This window comes from Bubalus kerabau, chromosome 4 (genome assembly GCF_029407905.1).
Source record: "Bubalus kerabau isolate K-KA32 ecotype Philippines breed swamp buffalo chromosome 4, PCC_UOA_SB_1v2, whole genome shotgun sequence".
NCBI lineage: Eukaryota > Metazoa > Chordata > Mammalia > Artiodactyla > Bovidae > Bubalus > Bubalus kerabau.
The window spans coordinates 145,632,118-145,646,074 of NC_073627.1; the positions used below are offsets into that span (position 1 = coordinate 145,632,118).

Here is a 13,957-nt window from a genome sequence, read left to right on the forward strand (position 1 = left end):
ACCACTATGAGGTACCATTTCACGCCAGTCAGAATGGCTGCGATCCAAAAGTCTACAAGCAATAGATGCTGGAGAGGGTGTGGAGAAAAGGGAACCCTCTTACACTGTTGGTGGGAATGCAAACTAGTACAGCCACTATGGAGAACAGTGTGAAGATTCCTTAAAAAACTGGAAATAGAACTGCCTTATGATCCAGCAATCCCACTGCTGGGCATACACACTGAGAAAACCAGAAGGGAAAGAGACACGAGTACCCCAATGTTCATCTTGGCACTGTTTATAATAGCCAGGACATGGAAGCAACTTAGATGTCCATCAGCAGATGAATGGATAAGAAAGATATGGTACATATACACAATGGAGTATTACTCAACCATTAAAAAGAATACATTTGAATCAGTTCTAATGAGGTGGATGAAACTGGAGCCTATTATACAGAGTGAAGTAAGCCAGAAAGAAAAACACCAATACAGTATACTAACACATATATATGGAATTTAGAAAGATGGTAACAATAACCCTGTATACAAGAAAGCAAAAGAGACACTGATGTATAGAACAGTCTTATGGACTCTGTGGGAGAGGGAGAGTGTGGGAAGATTTGGGAGAATGGCATTGAAACATGTATAATATTACGTATGAAACGAGTCGCCAGTCCAGGTTCGATGCACGATACTGGATGCTTGGGGCTGGTGCACTGGGAAGACCCAGAGGGATGGTATGGGGAGGGAGGAGGGAGGAGGGTTCAGGATGGGGAATACATGTATACCTGTGGTGGATTCATTTTGATATTTGGCAAAACCAATACAATATTGTAAAGTTTAAAAATAAAATTTAAAAAAAATGTACAAGAGAAGGATATAAGATCAGCATGTTAAAAAGGATAGTCTTCATTTTACCTTGTGTCACTGGAAAAAAAACCCTGTTGCTGGGAAAGATTGAAGGCAGAAGGAGAAGAGGGTGACAGAGGATGAGATAGGTGGATGGCATCACTGATTCAATGGACATAAACTTGGGCAAACTCCGGAGATGGTGAGGTACAGGAAGCCTGGTATGCTACAGTCCATGAGGTTGCAAAGAGTTGGACACAACTTGGCAACTGAAAAACAACTCCTAAACCACATATACTTTGAACGCACAATCATTTGTCATGTCCCACAGCATCCAGCCACACCAATAGTTTCAAATAAGTCCTCTGGCGTCTCCTACTAGCTTCCCATTAGCCTTAATATTCTGTGGAAGCATTTCAGATAAATGTTAATCTTCCTTTGTTTTTTTCTCCTATTTTACCTTCACTTCAGTTCCGTACTTGAGTTTATTTCATTTTAATCCACTCTTCCAACTCTGGATCAATGTGAACACCAGGCAGTAACTCACTGAAGCTCTAGATAAGTCTTCTCCCTTGAGAATGTCTTCAGAAAGGAAGGCGTCTTTAGAGTGTCAGGAAATTCACCAGGAATAAGATGAAATGAAGCTACAAAGCAGATGCTGGGAGTAAGAAAATAGCAGTGTTCAATGATGGGGCAAATACGCCTGTCAAAATGGAACTTAAGTGGAAGGGACTGTCAGTGAGGGAAGCCGCCATCCTGTGTCCATTGCCAAGGGACTTGGGGAACTAGCCAAGCCACCCTTAATTGAGTAAAATGACAATCAGCCACGGTGCTAAAACAGAGATGAAATTTATAAATAGGGTTGATAGCAGGATTTTTCCAGCTTCTGATTGCTGTCTGGCTGTGGTTCCACCCTTAGAAAAATTCTGTCCTTCGAGTGCCAAATTCAGAAGATGATTTTGCCCAACTCGTTACCGCCATATTTTCTGAATCTCTTAAAATAGAATTGGATCATAATTTAGCAAAAGAACTTGACATGTAAAAATGGATGGGCACATACATAGGATGAAGCCAGATTTGTTAAATACGTTTGTCCCATGAATAGTGAGATCTGCTTTCTTAAATTGAGAAATAGTACTGAAGCACAGTTTTTAAGCATAGTTTTGCACTGACAGTGGAGTTTCTTCTTGTAGGATTTTGCTCCGGGGAATGGAAATATGAGATGTTTGTTAAGTCTTTCAGTTTGATGCCCCCAACACAAGAAAACCCTGTCTTCCTTCACACTCTACCCTGCTGTCTGACATCCCTTCATCTCTCTCTTTCTCTCTCTCTCTAACATACACACATACACACAATATAACATTCTTGAGTCAATACTACATAGCTGAAACTTGAGAAGAATGTTTACCTGCAGAATGTGTTCATGCTTTTTGATAATGACCTGAAAATCTCAGTTGCCTTCCCCAATTCATGGTTAAAGATGGAATAAGGCCTTAGAAATGAATTATCTCAGCAACTCAAAGCAGACTGCATAGAGACTGGACCTCTGAGAAAGCGCCACAGGCTTCAAGGGATTTCAGGAGGGAACCAAGGCAGTCTCAGAGGTACTTTCATGCTTTGCACTGGCCTCATGCCTTATCCATGCATCTTTTGGCCTTCTCAGATCTTATTTAGCATGAGCGAATTGAATGCAAATTGGTTGAAGTTTCAAGTTCGAATCTCCCAAATATCAGTTTGTACCAGGGAGCTGGGGAGGTATTTCAGCTTAGATTACCTCACCTAGTCCTTCCAGGCAGCCTGTGAAGGAAATGACTTTGTTACCCTTTCCTTACCCTACAGAAGAGAAAACCAGAGTTCAGAGAGGTCCAGAGCAGAGCCAAGGTTTGAACCTGGATCTTTTTTTTTTTATTTTTCAACTTTTCAATATTGTATTGGTTTAACCATATATCAACATGAATCCACCACAGGTATAAACGTGTTCCCCATCCTGAACCCTCCTCCCTCCTCCCTCCCCGTACCATCCCTCTGGGTCGTCCCAGTGTACCAGCCCCAAGCATCCAGTATCGTGCATTGGACCTGGACTGGTGACTCATTTCATATACGATATTATTTTGATGTGAAGCTAGAATTGCTCCCCTGTGGGTATCACCAGTATTAAAATCTACACAAACTTTGGGGCCAACTATCTAGGAGAGAGTGCTTTGGGCTGTCCTCTCCTTAACCTTGCATCCTCCTACCTGCTTTCTCTTCCAGATGATTCCTTCATTTCTGTTTCTTACTTGGGCTCGTGCTCTGTCTTTCCAGATGACCAATCACTTTTCATCCCTTCCCAATGCTCCTTAATCTCTAGTTTGCACAGACCTCATGGGTCAGGGGTTCTTTAAGTTGCCAGACACTGAGATTGGCAGCCAGTGATAAATGGGTGAACACAACATACTTCTGTCAAAGGACGTAGGGGAGACAGGCACTTACCAAAATCATAATGGAAATCGGAGTATAAGAAATGCTCCATGTGTGTTTTGCTCTGTGAGCCCAAAGCTGATAAGGACGTGAGGGACATCCCTTCATGTCCATCTATTCACCTCATCTACAAAACGGTGGGTGGATTGAAAAAAAACAGCTAAGAACTTGCCGATGGGTGAAACCAAGGTAAACAAATCGCCAAGATAAGTTCTTCTCACTTGCAATGCAACAGATATGAGAGGAGATTAGTTTGAAAGTGTATGAGCCCAGTTTTCTGAGCTGAAAGGGAGCAGAGCCCTAGACCTCAAATTTTCAGTCACTGTTCATTTTGTTATTATATGAAGAAATGTGCAGTTTCTGTAGCAACGACTATCACAGCTTTATGGCCTCTCTGAGCACTCACTGGCCCAAATCTGCTCACTTTCCAAGCAGAACCAGTGGTGCATTTAGGGACACTTCTCAGAAAACCACATTCTTGAGTGAGAATAGTGAACCCCATCACCAGACACTTTTTTTTTGGAATGACATCTCCAGGATCTCTAGAATTTGACGTAAGAAGCAACTGTGTCTGGTCTAATAAGAAGTATACCTATAATTCCTGTCTCCTTAGGTCAGGTCACTGAAAGAAAGCTTCAAATCCTACTAAAGGCAGTTCATGAAAATGCTAGCTTCTGGCAAGGTCGTAACAGAAAAGACTTCATGATCTTGCTGCTGCTCATATTTCCTGTTGCTTATGCAAGGCAAGCCCTGCGTATTCTCAGTGTACTGTCTGGAGAACAGTCTTAGGTGGGGTCGATTGCATATTGCAAACTCATTTGTGGTAAACTCAATGACAGACCACCCAGACCCCCTGGGAATGAAGGACTTACTTCCTGAGTTGCTGGGAAAGCTGCAACAGACAGTCCTTGGCTGCCAGCAACTTATGAAGACTCAGCAAGTCCACTCAAGGTCATACTCCCTTCCTGATGTGTCCCCCATCCAATGGTTGATTGTTACGGGGCTATAAAGGCCCAGCCCCCTTTGCCCAACTCAGGACCACTCTGAAGGCTCATCCTGCAGGACAGATGAGCTTCTATTAGACTGCATCACAGCTTAGCCTCACTCTCTGCCCAATTCCTCCCACAGGTATGAATCCCAATTCAGTTCAGTTGCTCAGTCGTGTCCAACTCTTTGCGACCCCATGAATCGCAGCACGCCAGGCCTCCCTGTCCATCACCAACTCCCAGACTTCACTCAGACTCACGTCCATCGAGTCAGTGATGCCATCCATCTATCTCATCCTCTGTCGTCCCCTTCTCCTTCTGCCCCCAATCCCTCCCAGCATCAGAGTCTTTTCCAATGAGTCAACTCTTTGCATGAGGTGGCCAAAGTACTGGAGTTTCAGCTTTAGCATCATTCCTTCCAAAGAAATCCCAGGGCTGATCTCCTTCAGAATGGACTGGTTGGATCTCCTTGCAGGCCAAGGGACTCTCAAGAGTCTTCTCCAACACCGCAGTTCAAAAGCACCCATTCTTCGGCGCTCAGCCTTCTTCACAGTCCAACTCTCACATCCACACATGACCACAGGAAAAACCATAGCCTTGACTAGACAGACCTTTGTTGGCAAAGTAATGTCTCTGCTTTTGAATATGCTATCTAGTCATAACTTTTCTTCCAAGGAGTAAGCGTCTTTTAATTTCATGGCTGCAGTCACCATCTGCAGTGATTTTGGAGCCCAAAAAAATAAAGTCTGACACTGTTTCCACTGTTTCCCCATCTATTTCCCATGAAGTGATGGGACCAGATGCCATGATCTTCCAGAACAACCATAATACGTGTCTTTCCCACCAAACTCCATCTCAGGCTTCTCCCTAGGGATCCTGACCTGTGGCATATCCTAAGGTCCATTTGTTGTCCAGGTCAGATGCATCCACACAGGGAGATCAGACTCAAGGCAGTGAGCTACACAATGACCACCAAATGCCTGACAGAGTTCTTAGACACAGGACACAGTGCTGAGCCCTGCGCTCAGGGCACACCTGGCAGATGACAGTGCTTTCATTCTGTTCCAGTGTCTACTTAAGTGAAAATAGATGTTCCCATTTGCCATCCATCTTTGATCATGACTTACTGCAGTCTCCTTGGAGAAGGGAGTCACATGCCACCTCTCCCAGGAGGAGTCCTTTGGGCTTCCCTCTGACCTCCTCTTTTGCTCCCAGTGTTTGCTTCTCATGGCCTTTATCACCCATTCCACAAACACCTCTGGACTATACACCATGTGCCTGGTACTGTGCCCAGTGCCAGCAGTGCAGAGGTGGAGACACAGTCCCTGGGTCAAGGAGCTCACCTTCTATACCAGAGATAAGCAAATAAACGTGCAATTAGAGTGTAGTATGGCCTGTGATATGATAGAGATGGGATGAGGTGTACCTATGAGGGTTGTCCAACCTAGCCTGGGAGGCCAGGCCACAGGGATGTGACAACAATCCACGTGTCAGCAAACACTTCTCAGGAAGGTGAATGCAGAGCCTAGTCTTGGAGGACTGCTAGGTGTTAACCGGGTGTAGTGGTAGTCTATGTATTCTTACAGGTGCTGTAACAGATTACTACAAACTCAGGGGCCTAAACAATGCATTTCTCTCACAGTGTTGAGGGCAGATACCTGAAATTATGTTTTCTTAGTTAAGGTCAAGATGCTTTGGCTCCTTCTGGAGGGTCTAGGGTAGAATTCTTTTCCTTGCCTTGTCTGGATTTTAGAGGCTCCCCATATTCCTTGGCTCAGGCCTCTTCTTCCTTCTTCCAAGCCGGCAGTATAGTATCTTCTCTCCTCTCTCATCTCTGCTTCTATCCTTATAGCTTCTCTCTCTTGTTCCTCTTTGTTGTTGTTCAGTCACTAAGTCGTGTCTGACTCTTTGAGACCCAGTGGACTGCAGCATGCCAGGCTTACCTGTCCTTCACCATCTCCTGGAGTCTGCTCAAACTCATGTCCATTGAGTTGATGATGCCATCCAACCATCTCATCCTCTGTCATCCCCTTCTCCTCCTGCCTTCAATCTTTCCCAGAATCGGGGTCTTTTCCAGTGAGTTGCTCTTCACATCAGGTGACCAAATATTGGAGCTTCAGCTTCAGCGTCAGTCCTTCCATTGAATATTCAGTGTTGATTTCCTTTAAGATTGTTGGATCTCCTTGCAGTCCAAGGGACTCTCAAGAGTCTCCTCCAGCACCACAGTTCAAAAGCATCAATTCTTCAGCACTCAGCCCTCTTTATGGTCCAACACTCACATCCACACATGACTACTGGAAAAACCTCCTGCCTGTCTCTCATAAGGATCCTTATTTGTGATGACATTGAAGTCACTCAGATAACCTAGAGTCATCTCCCCACATCAAGATCCTTAACCTAATCATATTTGTAAAGTCCCCTTTGCCATGTAAGGTAACATATTCAGGGACTAGAATGTGGATACCTTTGGGGCAGGGTATTATTCAACCTCCAACATTGGTGACTCCGGCCAAGTCAGCATACCAGGCAGAGAGATGAACACGGACAGGGCAGGAGGAATGTGGCCAGTGTCATTTGGGCAGCTTCAGGTATTTCATAAGGTGGAAGCATAAGTTTCAAGACAGGCATGTCAAGAGATCAAGCTGGATAAAGGTGCAGGGGAGCCAGTTCTTTCAGTCAGGCACTGTGTCTGGAGGTTGAATTATAATTGTGATTTATCACCCTATTTGTTCATGAGTGTCTGAGGCCCCTATTTAGGTCAACATCTTTTTGATGACGCTGCAGCTCTGGTCAGGGATTGGCATAGGACAGGAGCTCAGCATGCGTGTGGCATCAACAAATGCTTGTTGTGCCCTGTTGTGACACTGTGGTGGCAGGCAGAATGGAATGAACAGAGAACTAGAGGCACCACAGCCCATCTGCATGCTCTTGGACATGGTTTTTGTGGCAGCATGACTGGCCCTCATAAGCTCACTTGCACAGACATTTCCTGAGCCAGCAGTGAGTGGGGAACAAGCTGGGGAAGTCTTTTTGGAGAGCTTACGTAATAAAGACTGGAGATGTCTTCATTGTTGAAGCTGGAAGATGGGTACCTGAGGGTTTATTATGTTCTTCTCTCGAGCAAATATTTTCATAATATAAAGCTTCACAAAGTTTATATGAGTAGGGGTGAGGTGCACAGGGCAGTCTAGAAAGTACAAGTGAAAGTGAAAGTGAAAGTTGCTCAGTCATGTCCGACTCTTTGCGACCCCATAGACTGTATAGTCCCTGGAATTCTCCAGGCCAGAATACTGGAGTGGGTAGCCTCTCCCTTCTCCAGGGAATCTTCCCAACCCAGGGATTGAACCCAGGTCTCCTGCATTGCAGGTGGATTCTTTACCAGCTGAGCCACAAGGGAAGCCCAGGAATACTGGAGTAGGTAGCCTATTCCTTCTCCAGGGGATCTTCCTGACCCAGGAATCGAACTGGGGTCTCCTGCATTGCAGGCGGATTTTCTACCGACTGAGCTATGAGGAAGCCCAAATGGCCCCCAAATGGGAGAGGTAATGATTGGGACCAGACCATGGTTAAAAACGATGGTGATAAAAATCTTAACAGCTGTACCTCACACTGCTCAGAATGGCCATCATCAGAAAGTCTGCAAATAATGCATGCTGGAGAGCATGTGGCAAAAAGGGAGCCTTCCTACATTGTTGGTCAGAATGTAAGTCGGTATAGCTATTATAGAGAACAGTATGGAAGTTTCTTAAAAAACTAAAAATAGAGTTGCCGTATGATCCAGCAATCCCACTCATGACATATATCCAGAAAAGATGAAAACTTTAATTCAAAAAGATACTTGCAGCTTAATGTTTATACCTGCACTATTCATAATAGCCAAGACATAACAGTCAAGAAAACAGCCTAAATGCCTATCAACAGATGAATGAATAAAGAAAAAGTGGTACATATATACAATGGAATATTAATCAGCCATAAAAAAGAACAAAATAATGCCATCTGCAGCAACATGGATGGACCTAAAAATTATTATACCATCATACAGAGAAAGACAAATATTTGTGGAATCTAAAAAATGATACAAAGGAACTTATTTATAAAACAGAAATAGACTCACAGACATAGAAAACAAACTTATGTTTACCAAAGAGGAAAGAAGGAGGGATTGATAAACTGGGAATCTGGGTTTAAGAGATATACACTACTATTTAATATATATAAAATAAACAAGGACCTACTATATAGCACAAGGAAATACATTCAACATCCTGTAAAAAGAAAAGTTCATGTCAGTCGCTTAATGGAGAACACCTATGCAAATGCTTCGTAAACTGTAAAACTTTGCATATCCATAAGGAGCTTTTCCTCAGTTCTTCATACAAACATTTTTTTCCTCAGGAATTAGGCCATTTGTTTTCAATTTTTTGATACCTGAGTGTGTGATACATGGGATGAATGTCTTTCCCATCCAGGAACCTCAAGCCCCCTAGAATAATTACTTCTTGACAGCTTCCCTCTCACACCCTCAGTCTAAGCTGTGTTGGTTTCTCTTCTCTGCCCCTGGTCCTCAGACGCTGAAGGATGCCAGCGACAATGCACGCAAGGACTTCCACCGCGAGGCCGAGCTGCTGACCAACCTCCAGCACGAGCACATTGTCAAGTTCTATGGCGTCTGCGTGGAGGGCGACCCACTCATAATGGTCTTCGAGTACATGAAGCACGGGGACCTCAACAAATTCCTCAGGTATGGGAGGCGCCGGGAGCCAGGTGGGAGGTAGGCTCCATATGAGCTGGGGGTGAGGACAGGAAGTTCCCAGGAATGGCCAAGGGGCCCCTGGACCTTTCCCTGGAACCACCTATCCTGGTGACAACACCAATGCCTGCCACAGAAAAGGAGCCCAAGTCCACTGCATTGCTTCTTTTCCTGGACCAACAAATTCTACTAATGTGACACTAACGATTCCATTCCTTCCCACCTGCATTTATTGAGTGTTGGTTTATTAAATGGTACATGACATGTACATCTGAGATGGGCCTTAGGATCTGTAGGAGTTTGCCTGGTGGATAAGGGAAGAGTGTTGTTCTGATAAAGGAAACAACAAGAACTCAGGCTCCCAGGTGTCACAGGAAAAGGCTTGGGCTGGTGAGAGTGATGAGTCTTGGAGACACCCGTCAACGTAAAAAACCAGGGCGAGGGGAGGTTTAGACAAGGAAGTAGGAGAAGTCATGGCTGGAAAGATGAACATTTGGACTGTTCTGAGGACAGAAAGCAGAACCAGGAGGTCAGTAGGTCAGAGGATTGAGTGAAAAGAACACCATCAAAAGAGTGAAACATCTAGAAGGAAGGAGAGATCTAGGGAAGACTCAGGATTGGGACTCAAGTCAAGTCCCTGAAGTCTGGAAAAGATGGCCAGCTTCATCTGGGGGTTGTGTGGTCAGGGAGAAACTGGAAGGTGGCAAAATGAGGAAAGGGGAAGCATGGTGGATAAAAGGGAGTTGTTGGGTTGCTAAATAGGGTTGTCACTTGGATTTCCAGCACTGGCCAAACTGGGTCTTGTTTCAGTGGCAGGTTCTCAGGCAGGTCCCTTCCTTGGGGCAATGGGTGCAGGGGCCTGGGAGGGGCTGCAAGATATAGCAAGTGAGAGACACCTCACAAAGTGAAAGGCATTGCAGAGCAGTGTCTTAGTGTCGTTAGTGAGGGGACACTTATGATCCAGGCAGGATGCTGCACTGGAGTTGAATCTCAGCTCTGGCATGTATTAGCTGAATGACCTTGGGCAAGTCTCTTAGCTGTTCTGATGGCACTACTGAGCCAGCAGGGTAAGCATGAGGCTGAATTAGAATGAATAGAAAGCTCGTGGCAGAGAAGCCAGTAGGATGTTTTCAACAAGCAGAAGCTTGATCCTGCTACTAGTGATTTCTACTCATACACCAACTACCTCAGTGAGGGAAACTGAAGGGAGCTGGGTTTGATGTGGGAGATAGAGGATGGTTGTGGTCACCCTACTGGAACCCTTAGTGAGTTTTCTTATCCTGTATCTACCAGGGGAGAGAATAAGTGTGTTGATCCCAATACTCCTTGGTGAAGGAAATCAAGTGATGCTTTTATTTACATTAAGCAGATGTGCAAATGGAAGCCACACATTTAAGATCTTACACAATGGGAAAAGTAAGAAGTCTCAGTGGTGAGGGCTGGAAGACACAGTTCTCCTTCCTGTTCTGCATCTGCTGCTTGGGGCCCTTGGGTGGGTCCCCAACCCACTTTGCCTCAATCACCTCAACCCTCAGGTGGGTCTGAGTTAGATCCCCTCAAAGACACATCTGGCTCTAACATGCTGTTTTCTTTAAAATGTAACTAATCTTTGAAAGATTAGCAGTTGTTAGCTATGATTTCTTGGTAGATAGTTTAACTTAAGAGAAATAAGGAAGATGTTCCTCACTGGCCTCAGTTTTCTCACCTGCAAAGGGGGTATGATAACACCCATCTCATGGACTGGTGTTAGGACTATCCTGATGGCTAATGTTATGTGTTAGAAAAGGCTAACGTATTGTTAGTCGCTCAGTCATGTCTTACTCTTTGCGACTCCATGGACTATAGCCCGCCAGGCTCCTCCGTCCATGTGATTCTCCAGGCAAGAATACTGGAGTGGATAGCCATATCCTTCTCCAGGGGCTCTTCCAGACCCATGGATCAAACCCAGATTTCCTGCATTACAGGCAAGTTCTTTACTGTCTGAGCCATCAGGGAAGCCCATTGTGATGGCAGGTAATCAATAGATGTTGCACCCATAACCCTTCTTCTCTGACACATTTTCCTCTTCATTTTGGTTTAGGGGGTCCATAATCCTGGGAAAGTTACACCTTTTGCATTACTGCAGCACTTAGACTACTCTGTCTTCCTCTAGTTTCTACAGGCACTAGAGAGAGATTTCCAATAAAATCAGTACCAGTAGCTTCATGCAGCCACTGGAAAGTTCAGGAAATGTATAATTTAAGGAATAAGTTAATTGCTGACAGAAAGTGAAATGGGGAGAGGGTACTACTGTGTTTAGAAATGGCATCCCATGGCTTGTACAGTCTGGATCATTTTGACCGTCTCTAGCCTCATGAATTGTAGAAGGCAATGGAACCCCACTCCAGTACTCTTGCCTAGAAAATCCCATGGATGGAGGAGCCTGGTAGGCTGCAGTCCATGGGGTCGCTAGAGTTGGACATGACTGAGCGACTTCACTTTCACTTTTCACTTTCATGCATTGGAGAAGGAAATGGCAACCCATTCCAGTGTTCTTGCCTGGAGAATCCCAGGGACGGGAAGCCTGGTGGGCTGCCGTCTATGGGGTCGCACAGAGTCAGACACGACTAAAGCAACGTAGCAGCAGCAGCAGCAGCCTCATGAATACACATACACAGGTGGTAGGATAGAGGACAGTGGGAGCTTGTACACAGTTTGACTCATCCAATGTGAAAGGAAGAAGAGAAGCTGCATTTAATTGAGGTCTAGCTGCTTATAGGAGAACTAATTCCCTTCTATTCCCATGTTCTAGGCTATGTCCCTATTTTAAAATGGTGCTTTCCCCAAACTGTAGAATAATAAATTCAAATGTACTCACCTGGACTCAAGTAAATGCCTCTGTGAGCTCAGACTGTGCACATGTGTGTGTGTGCATGCGTGTGTGTGTGTGTTGATTCCTTCACTCTCAGCTCCATTCCCTAGTTCTCCTCCATGCTTTCCAGAGGAGCAGGCACCTGATTCTCCCTTGGCAGCTTGTACAGGGCAGGGAGTTGTTGAAAATCTCCCTTGCTCAATTTCAGAACCTGCTGAATTCTGGGAGCAAAAGGTTTTCTATGCCAAGAATCAGGTTCTCAGGTGCAAGGATGTGCTGTGAACTACAGTCTGTCCTCTTCTTCTGGGAGGGAACCATGTCCTTATGCTGCCATGAATTGTGTCCTCAAGTATCATGGGAAGTTCTCTGTGAAGCAGATGTCTACAGTTATCCTCCCACCCCTTTTATTCATCCCAAAGCCATTGAGACCAACAGGAACAGGCCTTATGTTAGGTTGGCTGGGAGATGAGGAGTCAAGCATGGTCCTTGCTTTCAAGGAGATTACAATTTTTCCTCTTAGCATTCTTGTGAATTACCTTCCAATGAAGGGAATATAGAAAAGGGCCCTTTTTTCAAGTGATAACAGCTGTTTATTGGGAGTTTCCTGGCAGTCCAGTGGTTAGGGTAAGGGAATTTCTTTGCTGGGAGCCAGGTTTAACACCTGGTCAGGGAACTAATATCCCTCAAGCCTCGTGGCAAGGCCAAACAAAACAGCTATTTATTGAGTCTTTCTTAGCATTCTAAATGTTTTAAATATATCAACTTAATAAGCTATTATTACCATTATCCCTGGGGCTTCCTATGTGGAGCTGGGAGTAAAGAATCCACATGCCAATGCAGGAGACCTAACAGATGCATGTTCAACCCCTGGGTGGAGAAGATACCCTGGAGGAGGGCATGGCAACCCACTCCAGCATTCTTGCCTGGAGAATCCCATGGACAGAGGAGCTTGGCGGGCTACAGTCCATGGGGTTGCAAAGAACTAGACACGACTGACGCGACTTAGCACAGCACAAAGCACAGTAACATCCACAGTATACAGTTGAAAAAACAGTCACAGGACTAGTGAATGTCAGAGCTGAGATTCAAACCCACAGCCCCTGGCTGCAAACCCCATTGTCTCAACCACATCAACACTTCCTCTTGAAGGGACCATTAAAAACCAGAAGGGAAGCAGTGTTTTGTAGTGTTCTAGAGTCACAATGGGTTTGGGTAGACCCTGGGAGTTGGTGATGGACAGGGAGGCCTGGCGTGCTGCGGTTCATGAGGTTGCAAAGAGTCGGACATGACTGAGCAACTGAACTGAACTGAAGAGCCACAAGAGTGTGGCTGAGTGCTTCTGCCACCCACACTGGGACACAACAGGCCAAGGCAGGGAGGGAAGCCTCCCTGGTCAGAATCCTGACCCTGCTACCTGCTCCCCAAGCCCAGGGGGTCTCTCCCCTCTTGAAGCATGTTCTCCTGAAAGAGGTGAAATATGTTGTTATTTCCAAGAGCTGCGGGGTACCCTGTGGAGTGAAGCAGAGAGGTGTTGTTACTTTTGATTGCACTCCCCTTAAGAACTTATTTAAAAGCCTTGCCTGCCCTCTTTTTACACCAGAACTTTCTACTCAAGATACCCAGAACTGAGCAGGAGAAATGTCTGGTTAACAATGCAGGAGGCTGCCCCACCCCCCAGGGGAGGGGGTACAGGGCAGGGGGGCCCTGGAGAGCCCCTGCTTTCCAGTGCTGTGGAGCAGACTGCTGCAGGATGGGGGTTTTACACACACAGAGGTGGCCTTTGGCACTGGCCTCTAACTTTTTCTCTTTCCTAAAGTCTCTGCCGCAGAAAGATTCTTAGAGGAGTCTGGATTTCTGGGGCTGAAATAATGCTGTGTCCCCTCTTCTATCACGTGTGCATGTGTATTCATGAGGTTGTGTGCAGGTGAGCCAAATTGCTTCAGTCGTTTCCAACTCTCTGCTATCCTATGGACCATAGCCCACCACGCTCCTCTCTCCATGGGATTCTCCATTCAAGAATAGTGCAGTGGGTTGCCATGCCCTCCTCCAGGGGATCTTCCCTTCCCAGGGATTGAAC

General features: G+C 45.5%; 1 protein-coding gene across 1 annotated transcript in view; it reads left to right on the forward strand.

The window, feature by feature from the left end:
* NTRK2 (neurotrophic receptor tyrosine kinase 2) overlaps nucleotides 1-13,957 on the forward strand; it is a 393,934-nt gene that overhangs the window by 305,029 nt on the left and 74,948 nt on the right. Inside the window, exon 14 of the mRNA XM_055578955.1 lies at nucleotides 8,848-9,020. Within this exon, the coding sequence (XP_055434930.1) occupies nucleotides 8,848-9,020 (173 nt within the window). The remainder of the gene's footprint in view (nucleotides 1-8,847; nucleotides 9,021-13,957) is intronic.